Source organism: Marmota monax, unplaced genomic scaffold (genome assembly GCF_021218885.2).
Source record: "Marmota monax isolate L192 unplaced genomic scaffold, Marmota_monax_Labrador192_F-V1.1 WCK01_AAM20220418_F8-fsc00089, whole genome shotgun sequence".
Taxonomy (NCBI): domain Eukaryota; kingdom Metazoa; phylum Chordata; class Mammalia; order Rodentia; family Sciuridae; genus Marmota; species Marmota monax.
This window is the reverse complement of record NW_026694744.1, coordinates 2213616-2234274: the sequence shown is the minus strand read 5'-3', so window position 1 is coordinate 2234274 and position 20659 is coordinate 2213616. Positions and strand designations below refer to the sequence as shown.

The 20659-nt window shown below is 36.8% G+C and overlaps 1 protein-coding gene across 4 annotated transcripts in view; it reads right to left on the bottom strand.

Moving 5' to 3' along the window:
- Ap1s2 (adaptor related protein complex 1 subunit sigma 2) overlaps positions 1-16706 on the bottom strand; it is a 28396-nt gene extending 11690 nt beyond the window's left edge. For 2 of the 4 annotated variants that reach the window (XM_046424235.1, XM_046424233.1), the window contains exons 1-4: positions 16573-16706; positions 14204-14382; positions 6148-6256; positions 5427-5564 (exon numbers count right to left, since the gene is read on the bottom strand). In XM_046424235.1, coding sequence (XP_046280191.1) covers positions 5427-5564; positions 6148-6256; positions 14204-14382 — 426 coding nt within the window. In that variant the 5' untranslated portion in view covers positions 16573-16706. Of the gene's footprint in view, positions 1-1832; positions 1928-5426; positions 5565-6147; positions 6257-14203; positions 14383-16572 lie in introns of all 4 variants that reach the window. The other 2 variants (XR_006847140.1, XM_046424234.1) reach the window with 2 other exon arrangements.
- Between the last annotated feature and the right edge of the window lie 3953 nt (positions 16707-20659).

The window sequence follows — 20659 nt, the reverse complement described above, 5'->3', positions numbered from 1 at the left end:
ATAAGAAGTGATTCACAATAAGCTAGAAAAGAAACAGCAGGGAGGATAATTCTTAAAATTCTGAAAATCAGACAAAGGAAAAGGGCTAAAAATCACATACTACAAAATGATTACAACATGGAAACAAGTAACCAAGGACACTAGCCAAAGTGTTTCTTACTAAAAGTAAATCAGGTGTGGAGACAAACATGGAATATTCCAATGACTTAGGAGGCTGAGGCAAGAGGATCACAAGTCTGAGGCCAGCCTCAGCAACTTAGCAAGACCCTGTCTCAAAATAAAAAAGGTCGGGGATGTAGCTCAATGCTAAAGTTCCCTGGGTTCAATCCCCATTACAAAAAAAGAAAAGTAAAAGGCAAGATTTATTCTGCCTTCTGTATATTCCCCCTTCTGGATTGTCCATCTCAAGAATCAATGTAACCAATTGGTTCTGGTAGACCCCAATTAAGATTACATATGAAAAATTAAAATATGATGGCATAAAAGACTATAGCTTTGTTAATTTTTTGCCCAATTTAAAAGAAAGAGGTTTAAGCTTAAAACTTTTAACATAAATAGCAATAATTACAAAGGAATTTCAGGAGTTTGTCTTATTAAAGCAAATCTGCCGCAGTCTGGCTGGGCACAAGTCAGAGCCACTCAAGCAGGAACAAACTTTATTTCCGAACTCCCTGAAGGCCACCCACAGGCCTTCTCGGGACACACCACACACCAACAGGAACTCCCTCTCCTGGAACTTCCCCCACCAACTTGAACTCCCCAGGCAATCCTCGGGAGAACTCCAAAGTAGCAGGAGCCCTGAGGTGGACAGTAAAGGTCTAATATACAATTGAATCAATCCAGCATCATCTTAATGGCTCGCCTCTCAACCATTACTTCTGGCAAAATGCCAGGGGCCATTCTGACTCTGCTGTGGCTCTCAGCATCTCCCCACTTCTGTTTAATTAAACACCAAGCCTGTGGCTTAGGGACCCTGCCTGTCTTAGGTTGTCCAATACTACACAAATCCTAGGAGGATTTGTATCAAAATACTTTTTGCTGTTAAATGGCATTATTATATATATTTGAAAGCATCTACCTCTTTTAAAACAACTAAGATATTCTTGAGTTTGACTAACCTGCCCCAATATTCTTAATTAGCAAGGTGTAATTTTTAAGATAACTCATATCTTCATTTAAAAGGTATAATGTTATCCTTCAAAAAGTCCTTATTTACTTAAAATAATTTTAAGTTACAAAAGCCTCATTTTTTTAAAGAAATCACTTTTTATCCTAAGATTCTTACCTTTCCATTTTATGCAGTCCCACAGATTTATTAATTATTACTTTCACAGATACAGCATAGTACTAAGACATATCATGCAGCCCCCAGCACTAAAACAAATCAATTTTAGCAGCAGTAATTCTCCATAGAGTACCACTTTCTAAATGAGGCAGATAAACATCTGCAAATCCAGTAAATCTATTCATAAAGTGGATCATCTTGAAGTAGAAGCAAATTCATGAGTATAATAATGCTTGCTTTTGGTACCTCACTTATTTTCCTCAGATTACTTCAGTGAGAAACGATACCAACAGCAAACAAAGCTCAAAAGAAAAACCATCACAAATTTCAAAACGATGCTGTTAGTATAAAAAAGAAAGTTCCACACATCTCAAAGCGCTGATCAACACCATCATGCATCTAATGCTGAGGGTTAAAGCCCAATGCCCAGTATTTAACTATTTGATCTTCACAGATCAAGCAAGGACTTTAAATCATCTCACGTGCAACAGTGTTTGCATAGCACCCCATTTTATCCATGCCACAAAACGGTAAATTTAGTAGTTACCAATAAATAAGTTGGGGGTCAAAGGGACTAAAGCCTTAGACTGCTCTTTATCATAAGATATCCTCAGACAAACCTCCCCATTCTTCATTTTGGCTCTATAAAATTAAGGAGCAGAGAAAAACTGGTAAGTGGCTGATTTTTTACAGAAAAAAATGCCATGCTATTATTTCCTTTGTCATTATACATGTATGTGTTTATAAAATAAATCCAACTGCATCATCATACTCCACTTCACCCCCCCCAAAATCTGGCTTAAATATATATGTGTATGGGGGTGGTTACTCCAAACATTGTAAAGAATATCTATCAATAGGGCTGGGGTTGTAGCTCAGTGGTAGAGTGCTTGCCTAGCATGTGTGAGGCACTGGGTTCAATTCTCAGCACCACATAAAAAATAAATAAATAAAATAAAGGTCTTTGACAACTAAAACAATATATACATATATACATACATAACCATATATATATATATATATATATATATATATATATATATATATATATAAATTACCAATTTAGCAACCACAACAAGTTATACTTTAATAATTTAAGAGTCAACTTTAGTACCAGTGGCATGTTAAGATGAAATGTTTAAACTCCCAACAAACATTAAAAATTGGAAAATGGGCCAATTTCCAGGCTTCCCCCCAAAATCTAATCGTGTATTCACACAACCAAATACCAAAAGAACAAGCACAGAGTTCAGTCTACAAATGCCAAAAATGATCCCTTGTTTACTAAGTAATTAACCACAATGAAAAAGGTAACATTATTCTTTGATTACTTATGCTGATATTTTAGCAATTATTATTTAAATATGCATTTGTTTTATTCTTATTAATGTTTATGCTGACAACCTACTTGAGCCAATGACAATCTGTCCTGTTTGCCTATAAGATGAAAGACTATCTAAATTATGTAACATTCATATAAATTGGGTAAATCTAATTCTTAAGGATAGAAACATTTTACAAGCTAAAAAAGAACTAAAAACCAAAATCATTCTGTGATTTCATTTATCTTTAAGCCCAACAGATATAAGTTCATTTGAAGTTGAAAGATTTAGAGCTTAGAAATAACCCAAATAAAAGACCTGACACTAAACAGAAAAATCACAATGCATAAAAAATTAGATTAAGAGCTGGGGTTGTGGCTCAGAGGTAGAGGGAGTGCCTGGCATAAGTGAGGCACTGGGTTCGATCCTTAGCACCACATAAAGTAAAATAAAGACATTGTGTACACCTATAACTAAAAAAATAAATACTTTTTAAAAATTAGGTTAAAATAATCAGAACTTCTGCTACAAACTTAAGGCTGAATAAAGTATCGTACAGCCATATTTACAATTTTGGAAGTAAATTCACTTCATGACACTGACTAATTGAATACTACACCCCCAAACAGCAAAACCAAAATAGGTAACATAAATTTAAGCATTTTGATAAATCTAACAAGAAATAATTTGAAAAATATTATTTATATCTACATAGTCAATAAAAATTTCTAACCACTGATAGTATGAACAACAAAAATCCCCAGACTAAGAGGCTAAAGATGGCATTTATATTAGGAATTATACTCCTATAGTAATGCTTTTATCTCCTAGTATATTAAGTACTATAAGCTAAACATAGCATCATTGTCATATATTATAAAATTTCCCAGTATCATTTAAAAAATAATCCAGGGCTGGGACTGTGGCTTAGTGGTAGAGCGCTCGGCTAGCACATGCAAAGCCCTGGGCTCGATCCTCAGCACCACATAAAAATAAATAAGTAAAATAAAGGTATTGTGTCCATCTACAACTAAAAAATAAATATTAAAAAAATAATAATCCAGGCACAAGGAGATATCAGTGCCTTAAACATCTAAGGAAAACATTAAAAGTAAGAAGCTGAACTTCAACAACTTTCAAAATGTTTTAAATGTTTAAAGCAAATGTAATTAATCAGAAAATGATGAAAAACTTGGAAGAAATACCAGGTTTTGATAGAACAGAATATAGGTCCATAATAATGAAATACAAAAGTGACCAAGGAAAAAGACAAATATGAAAAATTCCCAATTCCTCATCCTGGATTCTACCTAATATTTAAGTTTGTTTAGTGAGCAGCAAAATAAGAAAGTACTAACTTTAAAACCAATTTTACAACCATATAATATATGCTTATAGTCAGCACACCTGATGCTAAAAATAAAAATCTCCAAATATAATCACTGTGGCAAACTGTACACAGAAGGAAAAGGGTCTGTTCTCATTCTACTACTGAACAGCAGATGGTATGAGGACTGCCAACAAATTCTTCACTTTTGCAGGTACCCTAACTATTCTTTTGATAACTACAAGATAATTAGGTGCACAAGGCACTGTTGTCACCTCAGCTTTCAACAACCCCTACCACTAAGTGTTGCAGTAGATTTCCCTAGTATTTCCCTCCTTTCCAGAGGCCAATAGTAAAGAAATTATAATGGAGAAAGAGAGTAAATCTTCTCTCATTTCATTACCTTAAAGCTTGCCATTTCTGTAAAAATAGAAATGCTAAAAAACTGAATTTAAAGTCTCCTTTAGTAACTGAAAAAAAGCAAGAACTGACAAATACATGTGTAATGCACAATGAGGGGCTAATATAAGCTAGAAATATAAAACCATACTTTCAATGCTTCTGTAAAATACACCTGTGAATCAAAAAAATTCAACTTTTTATATATACGTACATATACACACACTTAACAACTGCCTTAATGAAAACACACTACATTGTTTTTTTCTATTTACTGACCCTTTCTTAAGTTATAAACTTTCTATATGATAAAAACCACAATTGGCTCTAAGGCATAATTCCATTTAGTACCTGAATTAAGCTATCATTAAATTTTTTTAAAAAGGTAGACTTATATCAATATGAAATTTTAAATTTCAGAAACAGAAAGTACATAAGTATCAAATACATGCATGGTTACCCCAGGATGACTGAAGTAATTAAAAAGGGAAGGGGGTTATTATGGTTCTGGAATATGGAGGTAAGATGAGAAAACAGTAGATTTATAGAACATGGTTTGCTATTTAAGAAAAGCAAAGTATGAATACTTTTTAGCTTTATTAATATAAAACTAGAGGGCTCTACAAAAAGTCTAATTGGAAATCCCTACCACTTGCTTGGCTACATTTGTACTTAATGGATATGAGGTGAAAATATGAACCAATTTGGAATGAAAATGCTGTAATCTCACAGTCAACTCCCAATTAAAAAGGAGGTTGGTTGTCTTAAGTAATTCAAAACAATGGATGGAGAGTTCTCAACTTGCTGTAAGGTTTAGCCAATATTTTCTCTTTTTATAATAGTCTGTCCTAGTAGGGTCCAAAACTGGGCCATCAAAAATAAGCTTGACCAACAGACCATCTCTAAAGTGAACCATCCATCCATAGATAACTGAGTTGATGTGACTGACACATATTTCAATCAATAAACTGCACATGGATAATACATGCCAAGCATGCTCTGGGTAACTACTGAAACTCTAAGAAGGATGACTGAGACTTCCCTAGCAAGAGCAAAACATGCTAGTGCCTAGTCAGGAAAACAAGTGACTTACCTCCTGTAGTAGATCAGCCTGCTCAATTGCTTTAAGGACATTTTTCTTGGATGTTTCCTGAACTTCCCCTCCCAAAAGAAACTCATCCAAAATAAAATAAGCCTTCTCGAAATTAAAGATGATATCAAGTTCACACACCTGAAAAACAAAAACAATACAAACAAAATCCCTCAAACTGTTAAAACTTAAGCAAGCCAAAGAAATCTGACCAAAGTGAATCAATTTTAACTTTCTAAAAATAGCAATCACATTGACTAAGCATCATTAATTTAAGTAAGCATAATTTTCAAATTTTAAAGTACTTGAAAAAACAATGCATACAAGATAAATAAGACATGTCTCTGCATACTCTCAATATGAGCAACTTAGTAATTTTCTGCTCCTAAAACTGATCTTTAAATACTTATTTCCTGGGTTATGTGATTAAACTGCTAACCAAATCTGAATTCTGCACTAAGCACTACCATGATATTAATGTTTGCAGTCAAAGTCCTTTCTATTGTACTATTTTAAAACTCATTGTAACCATCATAATTAAATGAGTAGATCTGTATGGCCAATGACCCTGTAAGTTAACTGAGTAGACAAACTGAGAAAAAGTTATTATTGCTTTCTCCCTGTAATCCCCAATATATGCAAATAATAAACTTGTTAAGAAAAAGATTATTTTTTTTTAAAAAAGGAGAGAGATGGTATTCAATTTCCTAAAATAAATACTCACACTGCCAAAATACTTGTCAAGTAATTCCACATAACGATGAATTATTTCCAGGGTAATTAGTTCATTGTCCTGATCCTCAATAGCGCAGCAAAAATACAGACTAGCATATCTATAACAAAAAACAAATGTGGAAAAAAAGTTACCCCTATAATCATGTTTTCTAAATATATTTTCATATTCTATTGTGGAAGGTCTCATGCTATAAGCATGTTTATTTCTTTTCTTACAACAGTACAGAATTTTTTTCTCCTAGACTACAAAAGTAATAAATGCATGAGATATTTTGAAAACCACAGGCAGGCAAAAAGAAAAAAAAAAAAAAACCACTAAAATCATACCATTTAGAAAGAGTAACTGATTTTGCTCTTTGTCCTTTCAGTATCCTTTTTATGAACATTTGAAAACAGTTGACCCAGGTTTTACTGACTACAAAATCTACTAAATTAGAGCAAAATACACCGGGATTAATTCAAACTACAAGTAAACAGCAAGTAATACAGATCTTTCAACTGAAGGACTTATTGAAGATATTGTCAGATGAGGTCATTGCCTTGGACATTTTACTGAAGCATAATATATACACAGAGAAGATCTCAAGCCATAAAAGCTCGATGAGTTTTCAAAGTGAACCCATTTATGTACCAGCACCCAGAACAGAATAGTACAGAACCTGAAGACCCTCTTCTTGTCACAACCTCTCATCACTCACTATAGGCAATTGTAACCACTGTTATCCTCTAATAGCACAGAATAGCCTTATTAAAGGAGGTTTCTAGGATTGTGGAATAATGTCCACCCCACAAAAAAAGAATGACAGCTCCAAGTTATTATAGAAGTTTGAAAAATAGAACAGAAAGTTCTTATTACTTAAGGGAAACTTGAGACTCATCCTCAAATTTTCCCACTTCCACACTGTTGAATTAAAGAGGAGATTCTTTACCTGAGAAGACAGAATAAGGCTGGGACACTTACTCTCCTCCAAATCAGGATTCTGGCACATGGAACTGGGTTATGCCTGATCCCAAAAAACCACACTTACCTTGAGGCATAACAAGTCCTTTAGGGAGGATTAAATGAACATTTCAAAATGGTTTAAGTGTACTTAAAGCTTTTGAAAGGAAAGAAAATAAAAACCTAAGATATTCTAAACAAGTCTCAGTTTAGATTGTACTTTTCAATGAGGAGCACTTATTATTTTTTAGAAAATATGACAGGCAATTACTGCTTATAGTATAATGTGAAATAATATACAGAAAACATACACAACTTCAGTTTTAAGATTCAATGAGTCCCTGCTCAGTATAAAAACAACCTATTATTTACACAACACTACTAATTTCAATATTATCAAAACCATTTTATCTTATTGGATCTTTTCTTTTTTTTAATATTTATTTTTTAGTTGTAGTTGGACACAATATCTTTATTTTATTTATTTTTATGTGGTGCTGAGGATCGAACCCAGGCCCTTACACGTGCTAGGCGAGCGCTCTACCGCTGAGCCACAATCCCAGCCCCTTATTGGATCTTTTCAACAGCAAGTACTATCATCTTTGATCACACACACACAAAAAAACAACAATCAATGAAGCCCAGAAAACTACTGTGACAAGAAACTGGTCTCCCTCCTTAACTCCAGGTCCTTAACCCTTTCACTAGACTCCTTTGTCATTCGTATCATGTCTTCATTTTTTCCAATTTATTTATTTATTTTTTAAATTTGTTTTAATGAGTTATTCATGACAGAACTAATTTTGACACATTGTACACAAATGGAGCACAACTTCTTATTCCTCTAGCTATACATGATATAGTCACACGACTAGTGTAATCACACATGTATATAGGGTAATAACGTCTGTCTTACATCATGTCTTTTTGCATGTCCTAACTTCTACCTAACTTCCATTTTCTTTTTTTTTAAATATTTATTTATTTATTTTAGTTTTCGGCGGGCACAACATCTTTGTTTGTATGTGGTGCTGAGGATCGAACCCGGGCCACACGCATGCCAGGCGAGCGCGCTACCGCTTGAGCCACATCCCCAGCCCCCTAACTTCCATTTTCTGAAAACTATTTAAAATGGTGGGTCTCCCGTAGTCACATAAAGTAGGCATCTGAATGTATTTGTTTATCATCCTGAAGGGAATCAATCATGAAGACATAACAAGGCATGGCTTCCAACTTTAACAAATGATGTCTCTCTTTCCCATCATTACCCTGTTTTTGATCATCTGTTCAAAAAGCAAAGGAATATTCCAACTCTAAATTCTTCCTAATCCATGCTCTTTAGTAGAACTTTGAATTTGGAGAAATTCACAGAAATGATAAATAACATTCCCTGAATTAAGAAAACTAAAGGGGCTGGGGTTGTGGCTCAGAGGTAGAGCACTCGCCTACCATGCATGAGGCACTGGGTTCAATCCTCAGCACCATATAAAAATAAAGCTTAAAAAAAAAAAAAAAAAGAAAAAGAAAAAGAAAAAACTAAAGATTAAAAGGACTCACATAAAAATGGTACATTAAAACAAGCTATGCTAGCTGACGTGAACAGAATACCAAATAATCCTATTACACAGCATTTACTAATAATTTCGAGTAAAATTCCTTATTTTCAAGATTTCCTCAATGCTGGTGTTATATAATCTAATGGCTGCACCATCGTTACTCCTTATCTACAGTACTGCCTCTTACAAATACTTAAGATCCTTATTTACTTAAATATTAGTCAAAGGTCTGAAATTATAGAAATCATTCAGAAGCATGAATTTAAACACCAATCAATAATGTTTTTTGGTAATAGGGATAGAACCCAGAGGCTCTTTACCCCTGAGCTACATTCCCACCTCTTTTTTTTTTTTTGGACAGAGGGTCTCAATAAAGTCTGGCCCCAAACTTTCCATCCATCTACCCTCAATATCTGGAACCTCTAGGGTTACAGATATGTGCCATCACACCCAGCTATTGAATATTTTTAAAAAGAGGAACAAGTCCCACCAACACTATCTAAAAAATTTTTGTTTGGGTACTGGGGATCAAACCCAGGGCCTTGTGCATTCAAGGCAAGTGTTCTATCACTGAAATATATCCCTGGCCCTCTAAATGTTTACTTTCATTAAGAATGCAAAAGAGAGGGGCTGGGGATGTGGCTCAAGCAGTAGCGCGCTCGCCTGGCATGCGTGCGGCCCGGGTTCGATCCTCAGCACCACATACAAACAAAGATGTTGTGTCCGCCGAAAACTAAAAAAAAATAAATATTAAAAAAAAAATTCTTTAAAAAGAAAGAATGCAAAAGAGGGCTGGGATTGTGGCTCAGTGGTAGAGTGCTCACCTAGTACGTGTGAGGCACTGGGTTCGATCCTCAGCACCACATTAAAAATAAAATAAAGATATTATGTCCATTTACAACTAAAAAATAAATATTTTTTAAAAAAAGAATGTAAAAGAAGCTGTCAAATTAATAAATTCTTGGGCTGGGGATGTAGCTCAGTTGGTAGAGTGCTTACTTTGCATGCACAACGCCACGGGTTCCATCCCCAGCAAGTGTGCGCGCGCGCACACACACACACACACACACAAAATTTAATAAATTCTTTTTTTCAGATGAACAGAAAGCTATCAGGATCATAAGCCTTTTCAGAAAGTTTAAAGAAGGAAGAAACAGAAGTCTGGCTCCAAACTCGAGTCCTCACTCTAAATGAGGCACTAAATGTTAGCTAAGGCTTCCGCATATTTTACCATTTTAATCTTCACTACCTTACCAGAGATACTATTATTGCTTGAGTTTATAGGAGATCCAGGCTTGGGTACAGCAATTTGACCCCACAGCCGAATTTTACATTAAAAACCATAGCCAGCAATCGTATTAAAATAAACCTGCACCTGGTAAAAATTAAACTATGCTCAAAGCAGTATTTTAAGAGCTTCAAAGGAGAGAACTAAAAAATGTCATACTGATTTTAGTAAAAGATTACCAAGAAAACCTGAAGTGTTTTCCCTATTTTTAAAATCCAATTGGTTTAAAAAAAAAAAAACAAAACATTTTTTAAAATTCAATAATGAGCTCATTTTGTTCTCTTAGTACATATTTGTAAGTCTAAATCTGAAGTGAAATTAATAATAGACTAGTAAGAAGAAAGGTATGTTTGGTTATTTTTAGTACGGTGGATTAAGGCTTACTCTAATTACTGGCACTCAGAGAACATCTGAAAGTGCCTATTCTTATATTCAAACACATGACTTCTCTGCAGTCAGCTAAATTATCAGCTGACTATGGGTGAATGTAGCTAAACTATTCTCAATACCCACTAGTATGTCATTAAGAATTCTTTTGTTAGTAAAGAAAATCAATAAGTACCCTTTAACAAATTCTCAAGCTAGTAATGCATGAACATATTTTTAAATTAATTTAAGAAGACTAATCCAATGTCTCTTTTATAAAGTGCTGCATAAAATAGGAATCAGAAACATACAATATTCTGTCTTCAAGAGATCTTTAAGAGTATCTATTTTAGGGATGAGGAAACAGAGGCAAAGTGACTTGCTTAAAGTCACAAAACTAGCTAATAGCACAAATGGACAATTCAGGTCCTCAGATTTTCAGTCTCTCTTTTCAGCTATATTTTCCTTATCTCCCCTACAGCTCCCCTCCCCAAAGGGAAATCTATATGCCAAACACTTGGAATGAAGAATGTGTATGGCCCAATTTAACAAAAAGGACATAAAAAACCCCTGCTGATATGAACAGCAAAAGAGCTGTTTGAACAGCAATTGAACAACAATGAATGGCGATGCATACCTATAAATCTAGCTACTCTGGAGGCTGGAGCAGGAGGATTGCAAGTGCCAGGCCAGCCTGAGCAACTTAAAGAGACCCTGTCTCAAGGTAAAAAAAATTTAAAAAAATAAATAAAACGGTTGGTGGTGCTGCAGACATGGCTCAGTGGCAGAGTGCTAGTGCAAAGCGAGGGGTTAAATCACTAATACAAAAAAAAAAGAAAAAAAAAAAGTGCCTGTTCAGAATTTCTCAGGAGCTAAGCAGTAATTCTCTGGTTTAAAAGGCTTTTTCATCCAGGTAGAGCAATGAAATCAAATCACCTGATAATATCAACAAAAATATATGAGGTGGTAAGAAGATGAAATGGGGGAGTATATAGAAAAACAGATTATAAATTCCATGTTTTGGGGCTGGGGATGTGGCTCAAGTGGTAGCGCGCTCGCCTGGCATGCGTGCGGCCCGGGTTCGATCCTCAGCACCACATACAAACAAAGATGTTGTGTCCGCCGAAAACTAAAAAAAAAAAAATAAATATTAAAATTCTCTCTTTCTCAATCTCTCTCTCTCTCTCTTTAAAAAAAAAAAATCCATGTTTTGTACATGATTATTTCAATAAAGCTACGTTTTTTTGTTTGTTTTTTGTTAAGCTCACCTTTTACTTAAGGGAGTATTGATCTAAATATTAAAGTCAGGTTAAATATTCTTTATAACTTTAAGAAAAAGAAGTGGCCCAATAGGGACAGGCTGAGTGGAACGCATAGGAACACCAACCAGTTCTTTCCTTTATTCCTTTTATTCCTTTATTCCATTCATAGGCTTGAGTCCCTTGCTGGTATTTTCCTCCTCCACACGGGGGACTCCTTCCCCTATCTAAAAATAAGCTTAAGCCTCTCACACCTTTTTTCAATCCTGTCCCCAACTCCTATGTCTAGGGGTGGTTACCACCTCTCTCACAGCAAAGCTCCCCAAAATAGTCTCCATGTGCTATTTAAATTACTCTACCTCTTCACTCTTTCCCCATTACATCAAGAGTTCTGTCTCTACTACTCCACTCAAAATGTTCTGGCAGAGGGCAATTTTATAAAGTGCTTACTACAAAATCTACCGGATTCTTTCTTCACCTTCATTGAATTTTATGTGACATCTGGCATTAGTTGATCTTACTCTTGAAATTCACTCTGCTTCCCTGACTTTACTGACCTAATACTTACCCTATGCCTGCCACTTGAAGGATGGATATGTAACACTAAGTTTCCCCAGAATTCCATGCCTATGCTCAACACAACCCACCAGAAAGTGAGACATTTCAAAACCAACTTGTCTAAAAATTAGCTGGGTTCTCTAATTTACCATTCATCCCATCAGCCAAATTAGAAATGTGAAGATCACCCCACTTCTCCCATTCCTTGGCAGTCCTCCCCACTTCTAGGTGTGACCAAGTCTGATAAAACTTCCCTAGGTAAGAGCTCTCCTTTACAAGCCTCTGGGTTCAGGACTTTATTATTATGCAGTCTCCTACAGATCCTGCAGGTGCCAGTTTCAGTCCCTGTCCTCCCCCGACCCTTTGTCATTCTTCAATCTCTTAAAAAAAGCTCACCTAATCTTTTTTCACTCCTATTTAAAAGCTTTGCCTCCATACTTGAAATTTAAATTTCACCCCCCACCCCCAGCAGCATATGACCTCCAACAAGTCACTTTTCCCAAATATATTGTTTTAATACAATAGAAATTTGATCAATATCATTATTTTTCAAATTCAGCTCGGTTTCCTGTGCAAAGAGTAGAGGCCAGGTGAGCAGGGTGATGGGATACCTGTGATTTCACAAGAGCAGTTTCATTTCTGCTTGTTTTATTTAAGACTCTATCCCTGGGTCAAAAAGCTTAAAAAATAAAAAAAGTACTTGACTAGATTATTCTAAGATATCTCCCAGATCTCAAGTGCTATGATTTTTCTAAAATCTTTTCTCAACAACTATAAACCCAACACTATACAAAAATCACCCAAACATGATTAAATGATTAAATTCATTGTGAAATAAAAAGAAGTCTACAGTATTTAAGAAACTCGCTTTGTCCTACAATGGCCACTTCCTTCCCTGCCACCCACCCCTCCACACACAAAATGAAACAAACAAACAAAAAACCATCCACACTTGGAGTATAAAAGAGAAAAAACAGACTTCTCTTCTACCCTCATGGCATTCCATACTGTTACTTCACTGTATACTCCCCATACAAGAGAATTTTTTTATATGCAGAAATGTTTTAATGTTAAATTCAGTAAATTATTCAAAAGGGAACAGAAATGGGGAAGAAGCAAATAATGTTCCTTTAAAATATACTCTGTAAAAAAATAAATTATATTTCATTAAACCTGTTTAGAACAATCCTAAAAATTTAAGATACTCAAAAGAGTTTCTTCAGATACCAGTAAAATAAAGATATAAAGCATTTTTTAAAATATCAGTGTAAAAAAAATTACCAAATTTTAAGAAACCTATCTTTGGCAAAATTATCTATCATATCTAAGAACACCTTCACCACAGCAACAAGTGTAATTCAAATTAATAAATACTATTAACAAACAGATCCTATACATACATAAAATTTTTAGACATCTGTATAATTGCAAAAGTCTATATGTAGCCAAGATGTTTATAAGATTCTAAGAGTTGGATACAAGGCATGTTAAATATTAGTCATTATTTTATAAAGATTCATGGGAATTAGACTCTCATCTATGCTTGCCTAAATTCAGAGAATTACTCATGTAATTTAAAATACTGATTCTTTTTGCCCCTGAATTCACTGAATTTTCCTGAAAAGATGGTTGAGTATGACTAATCATTTATGTCTTTAATTATATAATTAGTTTAAAGATGATTTCCCTATGTATCATTTTGGCCTGGGTAACTCATTAAAACAGCAGTTATCTTAAAATAAAAAGCTTTCCTTTAAACCTATTTCATTTAAATATTTATTGATCATTACTTATAAATGTTATTGCTCAAAAGTCTGCAACTTCCCTATTACAAATGACCAATGCCAGGTGCAGTGATGCACACCTGTAATCCCAATGAGACTGCCAGGAGGACCACAAGTTTGAGGTGAGCCTTAGTGACTTGATGAGACACTGTTTCAAAATAAAATATAAAAAGGACTGGGGATGTAGCTCAATGGTAAAGCACCCCTGGGTTCAATCCCCTGTACCCCCCCCCCAAAAAAAAGACCTATCATTTCATTCTGCTATCCCACCTTTCTGATAATTAAAAATTATACCTTTTATAAACAATCTTCAGATCTCGCCACTCAAGGAAGCTGCACATTTTAGGTTTCCGTGCTAAAACGGTTTGAACAAGTTCTCTTGTGATCTTTTTCTTCTCTTTGTCTGACAGTGGGACATACCATTTCTGCAGTCGAAGCTTTCCCTGACGACTAAAAAGCAACATAAACTGCATCTGTTAAAATAAATAAGAAAATCAATATTAAATGCAATACTTTGAGTCAATAGTTATAAGATTACATGTTTCTCAGAGAACCTTTGAGGGATAGGTGTTTAACTGACAAATGATTAGCAGTCATCAATATGTTTATGCCAGTTAAAATAGCAGAAAATTATTTTAGAAAGATCTTACTACTTAGATGCAAATCTTCCCTTCCCATCCCACCTTGACCCACATATATGTGACCACATACGATATTCACCACACTATCTTTGGAGGGAAACGTGTGTATAAAAAGAAAAACAAGTAATAAGATAGAGTGAAATTTTTAAGAAAAAGATAGCTCTGGTAATTTAAGAAACGATTTTCTACCCATACTATACATTCCACACTGCCTTACCATGCATCAAAAGAGAACTATAGACATCAATTGGTTTAGGTACATTCGGAATAAACAGGAGATCTACTGTTTTTCACCCCGAGGCCATTCTAGTTCCAGGCTGAATTACTTGCAGACAAACTGCTTATCATTTAGAATGCTCTCTTCAATTTATGCTAGCATATTTTAAGCAAAATAATGATCTAAAATATTAACTAAAAAAAGGATCGCATAAATATATTTTTCCTAATAAAAGCCTGATTTGAAGTTTATGTTTTCTTCTCATTAAAAAAAAAACAAAAAAACCACAAACACGTACACAATTAAGAACTGAGTTATTAATATTATGGAAGAGAATGCAAACCTTAAAAAGGATAAAAATAAGAGTTATACATCCTCGGACAATACATGAAATACTTCATTTAAAACAAAAAATAGCGTTTACAGATGAAGTAGATGCCAAATTCTAGTATATTTTATACTTAAACTAATTTGTATGGATTTATTTGAAACTTGCAAGTCTGTTGATCGGTGTACATTTTCTTTTAAAGCCAAGATTTTTTAAATTCAACTGGTTATCTTAACTACAAACGGTAAGTATTGTTTCTACAAAGTTTATTTAAAGGTAGGATTCAGATAGGTATTCATTTTTTTTTTAACCTTTATAAGTGCCTTTAACAGTGCCACTGAGAGTAAGATTCAAGCCTTGACTCTTAATATTCACCACACCATCTTGAATTTGAACCTGGGGAGGGGGAATTTACACAACCAACAGAATAAAATGGGATCTAAATTCCAATAAGAAATTATTGCTGCTTTTTTGCGATAATGCAAAAAGGCATCAAGATACCTGGAAATTTATGACTTGGCAATTTAACTTTATTAAAGTTAAAATTAGCTTATTACTCTACTTAAAAAGCTTCCATAGCACAAGACACACAGATATTTATTCAGTGGTATCAAAGTGCCTCCCATATAAGTCCTGAAGATAGCGGCATTCGAAGGGACAGCAAGTGAAGCATCAACTGCAGTTATGCAAACCCGTTACCAAAACTTGGACAAGAATGGACCCTGTGTTCACAGATCCTGGTAGCCAGGAGGGGTGGGCGTTTGCTTTCGAAAAATACAGTATGGGTTCCCGGCTGTCTGTAGCAGGGTCCTGTAACCGCCCCAGCACTTTGTCGGACGAAGAAACAATGTATCCCCCTTAAAATAAATCATGCGCTAACATGGGGCGAAACCTGGCAGCAAGGCACAAGTATTCCTTTTCCTCTCTTTAAAAACCAATGCTCTGATTTTTGCCACAAATCACAGGGCACTACAATTCCTCGAGACTGGTGTCAAAAACAATGGGCTCAACCCTGGAGTGGGCTTGGGTCCAGCGTTCCTTGGGTCCCGCCGTCTCCGATGCCACCCCCACTCCCGGGGCCACACTCCATCACTGACCAAGCACGGGCGAGGTGACAGGCAAGGAGCGGTGCAGACAATGGCATCCGCCGCCGCGCAGGGGGCGCCAAGAGTCCTCGGCCGCCGCCGCCCCCGGCCCCTCCCAAAAACGCCCCGCAAAACTTGAGTCGATTCTCGAACCACAGGTGCCGCGGGGCCCCCGCGGAGCCTAGGACTGGCCCCCGCATCCAAACGCAGCGCAGAGTAGTGTGCGGGGCGCGGACGTGGAGAGAAGTGAGTTGCGGGGCGCGGCGCCCCAGTGGCGGGCCAGGCGGGCGCGGGGTGGGGTCGTCGGGGCGTGCGCGGGGCGGCGGGGGGCGCGCCCAGCCATCCCTCCCTCTTCCCATCCCCAGCACCTCCAATTGTCCCTCGGGACTTACGGCGGCCGCTGGCCGCGGACGCGGCGGAGCTCGGCCGGCGGGGGCGGCGGCGGCTGAGGGGAAGCCCCTGTCGCCTTGCTGAGGAAAAGAAGCCGTGGTGCTGTGGGGAGGGGACCCGCTTGGAGGAGGGCAGGCTTAAGCAGCGAGGGAAGGGCGAGCCAACAGACCCCGCCCCGGGGGCTGGACGAGGGAGGAGTCGAAGCTGAGGCGAGAGGAGGGGCAGGTTGGGCGACGCGCGGGAAGGCGCTCAGCCGTAGCCAACGGCTCTGTAGGCAGCACAGATACCGCGTAGTCTGAGGTAGCCGATTGGCCATCTCTCCGCTTGGGGGCGTGGTTATAACCGGAAGCTGGACCACGTGACCCGGAAGCGGCTTCTGCCGCGGCTGGCACGCCTGCGTACTTATGCTTGTGCCTCCGGGACGCGCGCGGGCGGTTGTCCCGGCTCTTTAGTGACGGGAGGATGGGGTTCTGCGGCGCCCTTAGTTGACCCGGTGGTGCAGGGTAGGGAAGGTCCGGACAGTAAACAGCCAAGTTCGAGCTCCGAAGACTCCCGGTGCCCCGAGATGGTGGCATGGGAGGTGTAACGGTCGGTGATGATGGTGAGAGGAGAGAGTGCTGCAACTCTGGGGAAAACAAGTCAGCTCTTTCGTGGAGCTGGTGCACGTGGCCCCTCCTTCACATCGTATTGCTACAGCCTTAGCCCAGACACTTTCCCTCCAAGCATCGCAAGAGTTTCTTCTATGGGCTGCCTCGCCCATTCCTCGCTGTGGACTGGATGAGTTACTGTCGGTTCTCGGCTGAAAAGTCTAGACGGAATCCTCGAGATCCCGCTTCCTTTACACAGGGTCGCCCCCACCAGCCGCCTGGGTTCCAGTTTAGCCTTGCCGACGACTTGCTCTGCCTGGCATGTCCTTCCTGTCAAATGTCACATCTATGAAGCCTCACCCTAAAACCCTGTAAGCACAAGCCCCTCTTTCACCTACATGCCCATTAGCCTATATTTGCACATCTTGGATTTTATTCATTTTGCTTCCTAACCTGGTTAACTGCCTAGTATGTAACAACATAAATGTGAGTTAATAAGACTATTAAAGGGTAGATTTGTTAAGAGCCAAAATGCTGAGCTAGTTCTGGGCACATAATGGATAATGCTTTTTTTTTTGGATGATAGAATGGATGAATCATCTAGTTAAACTCATCTTTTATAGATAAGGAAAGGAGGGGGGACCCACAGGATTAGGTGACCTTGCTTGAACAGCCACGGGTTTCCCATGTCGAATACTATTCATTACCCCAGTCACCTAGGTTCTTACAAAGGGAACTGGAAAAATGCTTTTGTTGGGTTATTCCCTCTTTGTGGAGGTTACTAAACATGGTCGCCAGAATTTTTTTAATGGCCTAAAGTATAAAAGAAATACTAATTTTTTCATGAAAGTGAATTTGATCAATTTAAAGATATCCTATATTAGAGATTATGTTCATTTTGTGTTACAATGTCTATAAAACCAAGATGATGTAAAATAGGGATTTGAAGGCATTTGGGATATTTTTAATGCACTGGTTTGACAAAATAAAAAATGTATAATACCTTCCCTTCTTAGTCCTACTATGCTGCTTGGAAAGTTTCCTAAAACATGTATGATTAATTTATACTGAAAGCTATTTTTAAAAAATGATAGACTGAAAGCACAGGGCTGTATCTCTATAGTTCTTTAGGCCCCCTGCCTAAATTTTTACCTGCTCTCTGCCCAAACGTTCCCTAAAGGTGCTTACTAATGTCCTTTTTCTCCCTTACTACATGAAATAGATACCATTAACCAATTCAAAGATAGCTCTAATACTATGCAATGAAAATTCGCCCTCTGGTTTCAAATGCTCTTTCTTTTTCTGTACAAAACACATGTCCTCAAGGTTCCAGAGATAGACACCTCCGAGTTTAAACTCATTGGTTATGCTCCTAATGTTGGTCTGTGACTCTGAAAATGAGGACGCGAGATATGCTGATGACATATTGGCAGCCTCATCTCTGTGTTCCTAGCCAAAAAAAGTGGGGGTGGGGTAGAAAGGGGAAGGAATTATGGGAAAAATAATTAGCAGCTGAAAGCAGCTATTACATAATCTTGGCTGCTTATTAATTTAGCAGAAGGAATGGCTTATTAAATTCTAATAGCAACAGCACAACTGCAAACAACCTAGCAATTAACAGTGCAGGGCCCATTATTTTGTTAATATGTTCTCTTCTTTTGGCAAGTATATGAGAACAAAATTTATAGAAGCAGATGGTCTTTTTCAGTAGATTATAGATGGTTTATTCCCCAGTCTTAGCATTAAGTGCTAATTGTGCATTCACTGTGAAAGACAAAAAAGAAACATGGTTGCCATCTTTGTTAGTAATTAACTGTTTGACTCAACTTCCAAATTGGAGGCTTCATTACATACATGTTACTTTTCACCTAGTATCTTTTTTTAATGTGTCATGGCAATAGGTTATCTTTTCTAATCTTCTGTTTTTGCTTTCTTGATGATCCTGATTTTTCAGTGTTAATAATGAAAGAAATTAGAAGACTATATTTCAGAAAAATTAAAAACCAGATTTTATACTTTTTTCTTAAGTTTAAAAAAAATGCCTTGCTGTCACTTATGCTAAATGTAAGAGGTGAGAATGAAATAGGATTCTACCTTCTAAAGTAAAATTTTGAGATTCTTTATGTAATCATTTACAGTTTTTAGAAATAATTTTAGTTTCCTGTTATTTCTGTCAAATGTGTTATGGCCATTTGCTTTCATCCCTTCTCACTCTCCAAAGACCATTAAATGGAAAAAAGAAAAATAAAAGTTTAAAATATATACCCACAGGTATAGTAAGAGAGGAGACATTAGCATGAAGGTGTCAATAAGGATGTCAGCATACACTATCAACTTATCATTTAATCACTGATGATTTAAACAAAAATTGTAATATATTGAGAATATGGAGGAGCAGAAGTGAGGATAAGTTAAAATAATTTTAAAATAGATAATATCTGAAGTAAACTCAGAAATAGAATTATTAGCATATTCCTTAGATACCGGGAAGTAAATTCCAGAAGCAGTGATGAATTTTTTTCCAGGGACAGAACCTTGAAGTAGGATGTAATAAAGACAATTATTACATTTCATTTAGATTTTTACTTAAATAATTCTTTAAAATATTGTAATGAAACAAATAACCATTCCGTTAGTTGCTAACTCCATATTACGGCTTCTATAGAGTTCTTTTAGCCAGTCTATAATTATTTAGAAACTATTAAATAAAAATGCCTAGTAATGGAATTCAGAGCTTAAACAGTATACAAGACATGTATAAAAAAGATGTTTAGAGTTTGTGAATTTGCATCTCCAAAGATAAAATTGTTCCCTGGAGAAAACTGGCCTAGAATAATGAGGTTTGTGAACTAGTTAATTTCAAAACAGATAGAGCTGTCACTGCCAAAGGCCTCACCAATGAGTTAAAGAGAGATGTAGAACAACATATGCTCCTTCTTGAAGCTTGTTTCCATAGCTCTGAATGAAATGCAGAAATTTACCATATTAATATTAGGTTAGAGAAGTGATTCTCAACCTGAGCAATTTTCTTCCCTAGGGGACACTTGTCAGTATCTGGAGACATTTTGTTTGTTATAACTGGAAGTGGGTGATGTTACTGGCATCTCGTGGGTAGAGGCCATGAATGCTGCTCAACATCCTACAGTGCACAGGACAGCTCCACAATAAAGAATAACCTAGCCCCAAATGTCAATAGTGTCAAAATAGCCAGATGTGGGTCGTGCCTGCCTGGAATCCCAGCAGCTCAGGAGGCTGAGGTAGGAGGATAGCAAGTTCAAAGCCAGTCTCAGCAACTTAACAAAGTTCCTAAGTAACTCAGCAAGACCCTGTCTGTAAATAAAATATATTTTTTTAAGGGTTCAGTGATTAAGCACCCCTGGTACAAAAAAAAAAAAAAAATAGTGTCAAGGATGAAAATTCCTGGGTTGGTCACTGGAAGAGTTAATACATGGTAAAATCTTTTATAAACATTTCAAGAAATGAAGCAAGCACTATAGTCATT